This window comes from Dysidea avara, chromosome 8 (genome assembly GCF_963678975.1).
Source record: "Dysidea avara chromosome 8, odDysAvar1.4, whole genome shotgun sequence".
Taxonomy (NCBI): Eukaryota; Metazoa; Porifera; class Demospongiae; order Dictyoceratida; family Dysideidae; genus Dysidea; species Dysidea avara.
The window spans coordinates 4,807,381-4,821,600 of NC_089279.1; the positions used below are offsets into that span (position 1 = coordinate 4,807,381).

Below are 14,220 nucleotides of genomic sequence, written 5' to 3' on the forward strand. Positions count from 1 at the left end.
ATCCTATAATTAGCAACTTCAGCACAAGCCTGTTCATCTATTGACATAGTTGTACTCCTGTCAGAGCCATTGCTACCAATTTTTTTACCTAGCACTTTTTTCAATGGATGTACTTTTTCTTTTTCTTAGATTGGGCCTCCACAGCAAGTGAAGAATCTTCTACATCTGATATTTCAACAACTTCACAGTCACCTGCAGAATTGGCATTAGCAGCGGTTACAGTGACATTTATCTTCATGAGTTCACAAACTTTATTTTCTACATGTTTAATAACACCATCCATCTTAAATGTGCGAGGGGTTTAAATCGTGGGTCTAAGAATGAAGCAGTATTCATAAGAAGAACTAAAGATGGCTCCAAGTATCTTTGATTTAAATCTTCATCAACAGTTGCCTTTACTGATTTTATATTGCTCTAGAATCACCATCCTTTTGTTCAGTCTTTTCTCTTAAATCGGCTAAAATTGGTCCAAAGTATGACAATGTGGGATATTGCTGACCACTAAGTATTTCTGTGGAATCTTTAAATGGTTCAAGAAAACGATACAAATCCTCTAGTATACGCCACTCAGTTGGAGAGGGTTCCAAATAGTGTAGCTCTCTTCTTGCATGAAAAATAGCCACAAGAGCTTCCTGTTGTTCAATAACTCTACCAATCATTGCATACGTAGAATTCCATCTCATGCACACATCCTAATTAAAACAACAATTTTAAATCTATACATATTTGCAATAATTTGTTGCAAACAATAATACAAATTAACAAATACGTAATTTATTTAACCTGTATTAACTCATGTTGAGAAAGGCCTATCTATTTCTACTTGCTCTTTAAAGCCTCAGAATCACTTGTGGAAATGCGTAACTATTTTCTTTGCCTGAGCTAAAGCTGTGTGCACCTCTTGAACATCCAAGCCATCCTGTACAGCTAGGTTTAAACTGTGGCCAGCACAAGGAATTGCTGGCCACCGCTCGCCATTATTAAAAACTGTCGAGAAACCGTAGAAACTTTGAGAACAAAGCCAGAAAATGGAACTGAGTAACTCACATGTGTAAATCATGTGATCTGTGAATTAATCGCCGATTGTGTCAGTGACAACGATAATCAATCGGCCATCATAACAATCGGTTGATAATCGATTAAATTGACATCAATTCGCAGGCCTGTATACTACAAAACTGTAATTTTCTGTATCATCACTTTATTTATACAAATTTATTTATAGGACTACGCCGCTGCTTTAAGAGGTACTATAGTAGACTGTATATATCTGCATCATTGACAAACTAGCTGGACCAATAATAATTGAGTGAGTGGCATGCCCCTTTACAATCCAGCTGGACTGAAGGAGGGACATGCCCCTTGAATGATCTAGCTGTACTTATAGCAATTGATCATAAAAACACACTTCTTAATGGTGAAAAGATTAAGCCCTTTGAACATTGCATACAATCCAGTTGGGTGAGGCCCACTCTAGTAAAGCAGCTACCCTAAATTCCCTAATACAACAGCAATGTTCGATATTCTAATAGAACAGTCACACGTGTAGTGTATATCACAGTTTAACTATTGCAAAATAACTAGTGTATTAACAAATTGTTAATTTAAATATGAACTGTGGATCCAAGTGATAAGAAGTAGTGAACAAGCGATAATTATGAATGATAGTACTACAGCATAGCTCTGTGGGAAAATCCATACTTTGGCATTGAATTTCTATGACATGCCAATGTATAAGAATTTTCCAACAGAGCTATGCTATAGTACCATCATTCATATATCTTGTTTCACTACTTTTTATTGCTTGGATGCCTACTTCATAATTAAATTAATAATAATACACTAGTATATATGCAGTGTAAAGAAAAATTAGAAAATTTGTGTAGGGATCATAGAAATAAACGACTGCATGAAGTGTCTACTAGTACAGCTGCAGGTATGGCTGACCTTCATTATATAGTCCCTACTATTATCAAGTGTATATAATGGGGAGGGAGAGTGTTGAACTGCACTATACACTGTGAAAATTGAGCCCGTAAAGTCCTATTGCATAATTCAAATGACTCGGTGATTTGTGTTTATTGGTGACTAATTATAAGCACAATGGGCACACTTTGCTATACGTGACTACTGAGTGAAAGAACAATGTACTCAAGAAAAGTATGACACATCGCCCAGAGTCACTCTCTGTAGAAAGAGAAAGACACAAGCAACTAACATGTGTAGAAAGTAGTGCTGAAACGAATAGCAATTTTTACTATTTGAATAGTTGTGAACAAAAAGACCGAATATTCGATTATTCTTTAAGCTTATACTTCTGTTAAATAAGTACTGAAACTTTTTGTTAGGGAGCAAGGCAAAGCCTAAGAGCTTTTCTAAAATAGAATTTTTCAGCACAGGTACATCACTTCATTCGCAATCTTAAGTTTCAACAAGGCTGGCTTTTCCTTCTGAATATAGTGTACAAAGTGCTAACGATTATTCGAATAGTGTGTTAATGAATCGAATAGTGTCATGCCGACCGAATATTCAAATAACTGAATAATCGTTTCAGCACTAGTAGATTTCATCATGGTCGAAATATCATTGTTCGAGATTTCATCATCTTGGTTGAGATTTCATCGTGGCCACCATTCCCTGCCTCAACAGTTCTACTAGTGAATGTGACACATCTAGATGGAATTTTAGCCATTGAGATTCCATGTGGACACCTGTCAAATTATTTAAGGTGTTAAATCTGAGCAATCAACAGCGGTCAGGTTTATGAGAAGAAATGAAGGTATGCGGGTTACTTTACGGGCTCATTATTCACAGTCTATAGCGCAGTTTGTCACCCTCCCTCCCCACTATATTATACTCTTGGTATTATGTTTCTCACACTTGTTTGTCAAATTTTTTTGTAGTAACATGATTCATTACTGCATGGTGAACCACTACATACTGCATCATAGGAAAGAATTTCACCAGACGCATTTAATTTAGCTATCTCCTCTTACCTAGGCAAATAAAATGATGCGCATTTTTTGCCATTAGAGCCTGTTTTCACTAAGAATGAATAAACATTCAAAAATTCTGGTTTTTAAATTATACACATTGCATTTTACCTGTTTGGTAGAGTAGCATACTCGCAAAATATGGAGTAAATTGTGCACTTTGTGATAGAAATGTGAAAATTTCCACATGGTTAGTACACCGAAATGTGAGAGGTGGAGCCATCACAAGTTTGACCTTTGATGTTCTTTACAGCTTATTTTATGTCCAAAATAGTGACCTTTGTTTATGTTATGCGACCAGATTGCAAAAAGGGGTGTACGTAGCTTAGGGGTGAATTGGAAGGCCATATGTAGTTTAGTGTTATAGAAACATATAAACTTAAAATTTTCATCAGCTATAGAGCTATGTTGGTGCCTACCACTAAAATAATCTCAAGTCAACAGCACATTCTGAGCTGAAGTTATGAATAATCAAATTTGGTATAATTGGATGTGTGTGGAAGACCCCTTTTCACAAATTCATTGACACATCACCCATGCAACACTCAATTTGTTCAAAATGAGTGTCACAGTAAAAATCTTTATCCAAGAATCAAGTTGATACTTGCTACTAGTTCATAGCACTTATTTCATTCCAATCAATACATAGGCTACAAAAGCACATAAATTTAACTGCCCTGCACATATATTATTAGATTGCATTATTTTTAGCTAATTGTTTAGGAATTGAAGGAAACATATTGATAAGAAATCCAGGGGTGGGGCGTAGGTAGGGGCATATCCAGAGGGGGTTCAAAGGGTTTCATGGAACTCCCCCTTTTGAAACTTACTAGAGATACTCTAATAGAGCAGTCAAGATCAAGATACTCTAATAGAGCAGTCACAGTATTCTTAAGAGGAGCAGTGTAGCAAGCTAGTCAGTTATAAGTAAGTTGGTGCGGGCATAAATTATATATTCCCTACTTAAATAATCTATGGTGAGGGGTAGCTATTGTTGGCAGCTCTAGGTGATGACTTTTTTTTTTTGGTCTTCAACCTACAGCTAGGCTGAAGTTGCAATTCCAGAGTGGAACCCCCCTTTTCAAAAGTCTGGATCCGCCCCTGATAGAGGTACAAACCCTCCTCTCTTGAGGAAGGTAAATTGTTGATTTGCACAATTTTTCTGCTATATTGCTCTACTAGCTATTTGTAATAAAAGTTTTATACTGTAAACTTAGGCTTGTGCTAATTATGTACAGTTTTTGCAGATCTGTCATGTTTCATATAGCTAAAAGCCCTCACATTGTGAACCTGAAAGCATTTCATTGGGAATTAAATGAAAAGCATGCAATAAAGAACATTTTCTAATGATGTAACTACATTATGTGGAAATTTACAGATTTGTATATATAATGTACTTGAATCCTTTTTGTATCAGCCACATATATGTACATACATGCATGCAAGTACATAGTGTGTTACTTCCTATTTAGATCTTGAAAAAATGGCATATGCTCTTGCATTACAAAAAGGAAAAGCCAAGGCTTTGGGAATTAGACTTCTACTGTTTGGTCCAGAATTCGTTGGGAAAACGTGCTTGGCCGCAACACTTGTTGGCAAACCTTTCCAAGAGGAGAGAGCTACAGAAGGAGCAGACCTACACATTTGCAACACAATTAGCTGGAAAGAAATTTCAGATCAAGAAATGTCACAATGTCTCCAGAATAAATATTTAAGTGACTTGAAATCATCAGCCACTTGTAAAAAAATAGTGAAACATGTCGAAATATCTCTTCCTTCACCTGTTTCCAAGCCCACATTAATGCCTAAGTTTGTAATGAAAGTTTTCAAATTGGCTACACCTACCAAAGACAGTGAAACAAGTAACATTCCTACTCAGAGTGAAGTAAACAGTGCTGCTCTAATTGATGATTCTGAAATAACCAAAGCTAAACATACACCAACTTTTGATGGTAATGAAGGAATAATAGTAACCCTCCTTGACTTTGCTGGTCAAGTGGTTTATCACAGTACCCACTCTGTGTTTATCAGAAAGGAGAATGTAATCATGGTAGTGTTCAATGCTTCACGACAGCTGTCAACCAATGTGAAGGTTCGATCAAGCACACTTCGAAACAATCCAATGACCAACTCTGAGAGTGTCCATTTTTGGATGAAAACAATCCATTCCATCTGTCATGAACCAGGTGATGAAAATGATATGGCCACATTGCTTCCAGCTATTTTGCTTGTTGCCACACATATTGATCTGCTTGGAGATTTGGCAGAAGTAGTAAAAGAGCAAATAGTTCAGCAGCTTTTTGAGGAACTGAAAGGCAAACCATATGCAGAACACCTTGCAGGTCATCATAATGGTCTCTTGAATGCTCTACGAAAATACTGCATCTTCATCAGCAACAAAAAGAGAGATGCCAGCACAATCAGTCAAATACAGTGTGCTGTGGTTGATTTGGCAACCCCAATTCTTTCAAAGGAGCATCCTGTGGTTTTTCTAAAAATTGAAAGAAGGCTGTTGTCCATTGACAAAGGAGTAATTACCACAGATGAGTTTCATGCAATCAGTAAGGAGTGTGGCTTTCCTGCAGAAATTGAAAGTGAAGAATTCCTTGGAATACTGGAAAATTTCCATCATCGTGGAATTATTTTGTATTTTTCCACTATTAAAAGTTTGAAGAGACTTATTGTCATCTCACCGCATTGGCTTACAAAACTTTTTTCTTATTTGCTGTTTGCTCATCCTTACCAGGTCAAAGGTGGAAACCGTGACAAGGATTTTGAGATGTTAATCAAAAAAGGCATTCTGCTTGGAAGCTTTTTGTCTTACATGCTGGATCTCTTTAATAAATCTGAAAAGGCAGTTGATTTTAGCATTGCTCAGGTGGAAGCTGTAGACCTGATGAAAAAGTTTGGCTTTGCAGCTCAAATCAGTAGCAATACCTATTTTCTTGAAGAAAAGTATGACTTTACTCGGGAAGATGAATTGTATATAGTTCCATCAATGTTGCCAGAGGGTGAAGGTACTACTGACAAGCCAATACCAAATGAAGAAGATTTAGATGCCCGGATAGTTTATTTCTATTTCCCTGATGAGTTTGTTGCACCAGTAATCTACAACCATATGGTGTCCATGTGCATTAACAGAAATGAAGACAAGAAGGAAGATTTGATGTGGTAGGGTTTTAGTTTGTATTTTAATCTATTACCATATACATTGTTAAAAAATTGAGGCACAATTTTTTGCACTTTTGCAACATGTTATATTATATCTAATCCAAAACAGCCAAGCTGTAAAAAAGAGTGCGGCCCTCAAAAAGGCAATGGTGAAAAAATATGTGAAATCCAAGGTGGCGGCCAAGAAATGGCTGTGATGGTAGGTTAATGGTAAAAATTTTAATAACAACAATTCAGGTAAATTTTGTGCTGTTTGGTCTTGGCACCAAATTCACCTGAATTGTCGTTATTAAAATTTTTACCATTACCCTACCATCACAGCCATTTCTTGGCCGCCACCTTGGATTTCACATCTTTTTTCACCATAGCCTTTTTGAGGGCCGCACTCTTTTTTACAGCTTGGCTGTTTTGGATTAGATTTCACTTCTTTTTGTATTTGTATAACCTATCTTTTTTTCTTTACCACAGGAAGAAGAAAAGATGAAGCAGACGTTAAATGCTTTAAATATTTCTGATTTTATCAGTAAATGTACAAATTATATATATAATGCATGTATTTATTACACAACTTTCTACATGGCAGTTTCTTTGTAACTGAGCACTCTTCAAGGTAACTTTTTCTAGCTGATCTCTGTACAGGGTGAATTGTTTGTAGCTGAACTATCTACAAGGTAACTTCTTCTAGCTGATCTCCCTACAGGGTGATTTGTTTATAGCTGAACTATCTACAAGGTAACTTCTTCTAGCTGATCTCTCTACAGGGTGATTTGTTTGAAGCTGAACTCTCTACATGGTGGTTTCTTTGTAGCTGAACTCTCTACAAGGTGATTTCTTCTAGCTGAACTCTCTAGACAGTGATTTGTTTGCAGCTGAACTCTCTACATGACGGTTTCTTTGTAGTTGAACTCTCTACAAGTTGAATTCTTCTAGCTGAACTCTCTACAGGGTGATCTTCTTGTAGCTGAACTCTCTACATGATGGTTTCTTTGTAGCTGAACTCTCTACAAGGTAAATTCTTCTAGCTGAACTCTCTACAGGATAATTTGTTTGCAGCTGAACTCTCTGCATGATGGTGTCTTTGTAGCTGAAATGTCTAGCTGATCTCTCTACAGGGTAACTTGTTTGTAACTGAACTATCTGCAGGGTGATTTGTTTCCTCTCTACAAGGTGATCCTTCTAGCTGATCCCTCTACAGAGCGATTTGCTTGTAGCTGAATTCTCTACAGGGTGATTTGTTTGAGGCTGAACTCTCTACATGGCGGTTTCTTTGTAGCTGAACTCTCTACAAGGTGACTTCTTCTAGCTGAACTCTCTACAGAGTGATTTGTTTGCAGCTGAACTCTCTACATGGTGGTTTCTTTGTAGCTGATCTCTCTACAAGGTGACTTCTTCTAGCTGAACTCTCTACAGGGTAATCTTTTCGTAGCTGAACTCTCTACAGGGTGATTTGTTTGCAGCTAAACTCTCTACATGATGGTTTCTTTGTAGCTGAACTCCCTGCAAGGTGACTGCTTGTAGCAAAATATTAACTGGTTGCTGCTGAACTCCCTACAGCATAACTTGCAATGTAATAGAAATTTATAATGGAGTAAATCATGGACTAGGTGAATGCTCTATTAGGGTGACTGTTCTATTAGAGTATCTCGATCTCGCATTTGCTACACGGAGTTGGCTTTGGATTCATAACTCAGTGGTTTGTAATAGTAGAGCTGCTAAGTCTTAAAAACAGGAAGGTTTGTGCACTTTGTGATAAAAGCATGAAACTTGGTACACAGCTTGTATATACCCTAAAGGTCATTTTAAGATCGGGAGCCACCTCAGATTTGACCTTTTGTGACCTCTAGAGGTCAATTAAGTATTTAAAATGCCTTATTTCTACCTTTTGACCACTTTTTCAATAAATAAATATAAAGTGTTGGGTGTCAAATGAAAGCTGAATATTCAAGGAGTAAAGTGAGACTATAATTATGTCTGTACTGTATTCTATTGTAATTTTATGCTATTATTTACCTGATTACATGTATATAAATTTGTACAACAATGGTAATTTCAATTAAACAATAGAAAGTTCACAGACAATAGTTCACATTTATAAATCATAGTGACATTCTCCCTGGCAGAAGCATAGAGCAGTGCACTTAAGTGCAGCCTTGACACACTTACACTGTCTGGTACATCCTTTCTTGCAACCGCAATGGATTAGTTCATGGCATGCTAGTGATACTTCTGAAATTGTGCTCCAAAGAGGTTCCCAGCCTGTACTAGTCTTTCTCCACCCCCAATTTGCAGAGTCAGGAAGTTCCTGCATAGGAGTTAAGGCCCTTTTCCAGCAAATAGACTGGTATCTAGCTCGTTTAATAATTATGTTGTTTGAGTACTTCGCAAGTTGGTGGCAGGTTCTCAAGACTTCTGGTCTTCTGTGTGAACAAGTATTTCCTACTATCATTAACAGTCATGACATATCTCAGTTTGCATCAATGGAAACTCTTCAAAAGCCTCGATGACTTCAGGATAAACTTTCCATGTATTCCAAGCTGTCTTCTTGCCCCTACCACAAAATGATGAGACAGTATCGCATCCTGTAAATGCATGAAACATTGGGAGAGTAGCACAAATTCTAGGATCCATGTTAACAACTACTTCATGGATAGGTATATACCTAAAATTAGATCCAGTTCCAAAGGCCAGCCACAACTCCTCAAGGTTTATCTCATTAAACATAGAAATCGCTAGTATTACTATGTCAGTGTCTATACAGTCCTCACAGATAACTTTCTATATCCTTTTTATTTACAGCATCAGATGCATGGAGGAATATACGTGTGTCTGCTTCTTCTTGTGAACAGGGAACCACATTATCTAGATCAGCATCAGCCAGTGAGCATAATACATTGGTTCTGTCAGTTGCATATATACTGTTACCATCTACAGTTGGGATCTTTATTGCCTGGTGAGAAAGAAACCTGAAAAGTTCAGTTTTATTTTCATCCTAGTATAAGAAATCTTTCCATTTAGGTGGAAGGATTGTAGTAGAAGCAACTCTTCTTCGTACACCTTTTCCTCTCTTCTCCCTCGTTGTTGCTTTCAAACTATTTTCCATATACACATCCCAAACAGTGTCAACTCTATTGGTATTCTGTAACTGAGACAATATATATGAACCAAACACTGTGTCTGCATAATCTTGAAAAGTTCTTGCCGTTCCAGGATGAAGCATGTGAACAACAGCAGCACCATCAAGAATTATGGCATCAACGTTAGGTGCATGTAACAACTATTTTTCACACAGTTCAAGACAATGGAGGAGATCTGACTTTGCACTAGGTCTAATTTTTCCTCCCAATGACAATGATGGTGGAGTGGCCTGATTTTCATTGGCAAAGAATGTATCCAAATCCCCATCTCTGATTTGACAAGATATATATAGTCTAGAAAAAAGACTACAGTCATACTTTAGTGCTGTGATTTGATTCTGCTGTCTTGTAGGATGATGTTTGACTGTATGTTTGACTGTTGGTTTGCTGAATAAAGGCAACTTATTTTTGATGATTGGCTCTGTAATGGGTTTTTCACATTTCTCAAGTCGTTCTTCAATAAACCTTTTGTACTGATCCTCACCAATCGCTTCAATTTCCTGGACTGTTTTTCCAACAGAATTATCCATAATATCTCTTGTATCAAAGACCAATAAATCTTGTCCTTTCTCAAGAAATGGATTTCCAAACTCTTTGAACACTGCAATTAAAGAATTTACATCTTTCTGAAATGTGCGCTGGACACTACAATACTGTTCATGATGTAAGTGTTTGCCATCTTCTTGTGCTATGTTTGCATACTCCACAAATTCTACTACAATCCTTGCAACTTCAGGTCCAGCCACCATCCAACGCCTCAAAGCTAAGGAATCAGTTGTCAATCCAATTGCTCCTCCTGGCTCTTTGACTGTAGCATTATTTTGCTCATGGCACTGGTCAATAGCCATTGCTGAAAACTTGTTGCTAGTTTTGTGGATGACGAATTTTCCTGCATGGAATTTTGTCACAATATCTGGATGTTTTTCAGAAAGTGCCATCATGTCACGAATATGTACCGGTAGCCACCTGGAGTAATGAATGTGGTCTAGTGCAAACATCCAGGGAGTGATCTTTGTAAGGGATTCAATGTAAAGCTGAAAACCTCCCGAATAGACCTAACATACAGCAGTAAAAGAATCTCCAGGGACAATGTTTTAAGCCAGTAGCTGAACATTAAACTCTGCTGTGCTTGTGATAAGCACCATTACTCAAGAGGCAAATTAATCCCTGACTCAGATGTGTATTCGTCATATGCTTGTTTCAAGAGCGCATGGATACATGCGACTGTGACTTGGTGTGCATGCCTTGTCTTGGTCACATGACTTACTTTAATGAAGGAATCTGCTGTACCTGCACTTGCAATGTATGCTTGTACTAGAGCACTGGTCCATCCACTCCCTTCAAGCCAGTTTCCTAATACCTGTAGTTATTTACAAATGTTTAAATGTCTTAAGGGATATTATTAAAATAGCCATCTCTATGTGTAGTCCACCTAACATCAGTACAAAGTGATCTTCTCCTAAACTGGTCGGCCAAGTCCACTGAATTAGCTTGGCAAGTGCATACAGTGGTTGATCCAAAGCAAGAATAGGGACTTGACTAGGGTTGAGGTGCTGAACTGCAGCTCTAACAATTTCCATTGAATGTTTGATCATAGCTACAGAATCTGCACTATCTAGGAACAATTGTAACAGTGCATTAATTGCAGGTGGTGGGATCACAGCTTCTTGCATGCTGGAATGGTATGCCGACCAAGATATCCAATCTGCTTTCTCTAAGTGCTGCTTTCTAAGACTTGCCATTACCGCTTCAAGCCACTTCCACTCTTCTTCTCTAGCTTTGCTAACAGCATGAAAATTGGAACATCGCACAGGATTATTGATAATTGGCACTTTGAATTCTTTAGTTTTAAATGCAGCTGGTGGCACACTAGTGTACATCTGAGGAAGAGGAGCAATTGCTTTACCGGAAGTACTTTGGTCAATGATTAATGCACCTCGATCATTGCCTTCAAAACCATCAGAACGATGCTGTATGAGAGAGATTCCGGTACCATGAAAAGGATCCTTTGCTGTGGCAGCACTGGGGTTGTAATCAATATTGTCAACTACTGCCACTGTAAATAGTCCACTATGCATCTTTGGAGGACAAACAACACCATCTAAAGCGAAACTGTCACATACCCCATTGCCCAAATCTGACGTCAACTGCAAAAGACGGTCGTATGAAACACACATCTATAATAGAATATGGTACAGACATAATTCCAGTCTCATTTTACTCCTTGAATATTCAGCTTTCATTTGATACACAACACTTTATATTTATTCATTGTAGAAATGGTCAAAAGGTAGAAATTAAGCATTTGTAATACTTAATTGACCTCTAGAGGTCACAAAAGGTCAAATCTGAGGTGGCTCCCGATCTTAAAGTGACCTTTATGATACATGCAAACTATGTACCAAGTTTCATACTTTTATCACAAAGTGCACAAAGAAAGTGCTTAGCAGCTCTACTATAAACCGATTGTTCTGTACTACTGCAAGGACTTTCTACGATGACTATTCCAGCTACATACCAATTTTCAGCTCACTGCTCTAAGTGGTTTGCCTGGTAGGCTTGAAAATTATTGGTATTTTTATCATAGATACTATACTAATAACACGGGATTGGAAGCTCCGTTTCGCGCGCCGGCACTCCTCGTTGTACCGGAAGTAATTAATTTGACGGTTGTGTCATGTCATTAGTTATGTTGCTATCTTCGTTGCTATGCTCTATTATCACAGGACGGGATTTGGCTCTTGTTTCATGAGCTGTAAGTTCGCTTGTATAAAACAAAGAACTGTAATTGTTACACTAAGCCACACTCGAATCACTTAGCTTTGCCATAATTCCAGCAATTGTCTGGAGGACGCTTAGAAATACCCGAAACAGGTACACAAACTATGTGACTTCTCGTTTGGTTAACACTAAAAATCTTCTGGAAAAAGCATTGAACTGTACCAACGTGCGGCACAAGCCATTTGGAATTGTCTGTACTTTAAAACAATTCCATTAGTTTTCACTGTATGTCTTCAAAGGCTTGGCAAAGAGTACAAATTACGATTTTCGTAGTGTTCCCAATTTACGTTGTGCTACAAGACAATTTGAGCTTAACTGCACAGAAATACTAGCTCATATATCACCCTATACACTTACCTTGGTTCTTCACTGCCCTTAGCTAAGTTGGTATCGAAATAACCAGACTTTTGTAGCCTTCACCAACTGAAATGCAAGTCCGTGAAACTACGAGGAGTGCTTATTTGGAATGTACACGCTATATTGAGTCCACGAACGAAGCTTCCAATCCCGTGTTATTAGTATAGTATCTATGTTTTTATTCACGAATCTCGATCGCGCAATTGTTACACACCTTCGGTTTCATGTCATATCTCCATGATCTTAATTTTGATTGCTTTCAAACCACCAAAAGGCACTCCTACAATGGTTGGTCTATCCACAAACCAATTTTCAACTCATTCCACGAAGCGGTTTACCCTGTAGGTGTGACAATAAATCGATCTTATTTTACGCGAATAATCGATCATAACTCCTGAACCATTCACCGAATTTGCACCAAATTTGATACTTGGATTCTTTGTTGGACTCCCTTAATGTGTGCCAAATGTCAAGGCGATCGGAATACGCGTTTGTGTTTATAGCAATTTTCAACGTGTGCGAAAAGACGAAGAATAAGAATAAGAAAAAAATTGAAGAAATAAAAATGAACGTTTGGGCACTCATATCTCGGAAATGGTTAAGGCGAGTTTCTTCAAGTTTGGTATGTGGGGTGGCCTACCTGGCGAGCACCTCTGCAGCAAAACTGGTTCCAACCGGATGAAGGATCACGGAGCTACAAAGGTGTGAAAATCGTGTTTTCTTTCTTCCTGTCAATATACTCACGGTGTGGCGCGCCGGCTTCTTGGGCCGCATGACACACTACCGTGTGTCTTGATTTACTGACTTCACCGTGTGTCACCAAATATACAGTTTTGTTAAAATTTTAACATGTGTATAGTCTTAAAATTTTGTTCCACGAATTATCTAATTGGTCACTTTAGCATAGTGTATTGCACGTTATACAATATGAAAGACGTTTTTCTTAAGCGATCAAGCATCATAAGTCACATTTCATTGAATACCAATTACTTCTTAAGAGAATTTTGTATTGCTTTTCTAACTGACATACAGACTGATACATTAATGGCTTGATGTCTTCACTATTTTAGGACCGAAATGTGCTTTTTTGCCAACTGTAGCAATTACAATGCATGAATCATGGACTTACCTTTATCCTCATTTGTGTACTATTTCTTTGTTTACTAGAGCATGTAGGTGTTGATTCATGGGTAATGCATCAATGGCTTTTATGGCTGAAATATTGTCCATAATTTTTGTGCGATGCTTCCTACATTTAAAGTGTGCATATTGATTGCATAGCTTGTTCTTTTGCTGTTGTTTGTGAGCAACACTGTGCAATAGCTTAAACCAAAGAGTAATTGCATAGCCATAAAAGTAGAAACAAGGGAGGTTGCCTACACCTGGAGATACACCATATACTAGACTAGTGGACATTTAATCACTAATTCAGCCTTGGGTATAGACTGAATCAGAGATTAAATGTCTGCTAGTACATCTGCAGACGTAGGTGACCTCACAATTTTTTATGGTTATGATTCCTAGACAGAAAATCCTATTTTTTGCTGTACTTGTTTGTTTACATTTTTAATAACACAATTATGACTAGAAGACCCATGCATACAGCATCAAAAGGAGGAATGATGCCAGACTTGCCATTAATTAATTTTGCATCTGAACATGCACCCAATTATTACTGAGCAGTGATATGCCAATATGCTTTGTTTTAAGCTATGTTCAGCCTGTTACACAGCATTCTAATGAGGAACATTACATGAAGGAACTCTGCAATAAATTCAGTCACA

At 37.7% G+C, this 14,220-nt stretch overlaps 1 protein-coding gene across 1 annotated transcript in view; it reads left to right on the forward strand.

The window, feature by feature from the left end:
* LOC136264081 (uncharacterized) overlaps window positions 1-14,220 on the forward strand; it is a 76,541-nt gene that overhangs the window by 58,636 nt on the left and 3,685 nt on the right. The window contains exon 10 of the mRNA XM_066058764.1: window positions 4,466-6,164. Coding sequence (XP_065914836.1) covers window positions 4,466-6,164 — 1,699 coding nt within the window. The remainder of the gene's footprint in view (window positions 1-4,465; window positions 6,165-14,220) is intronic.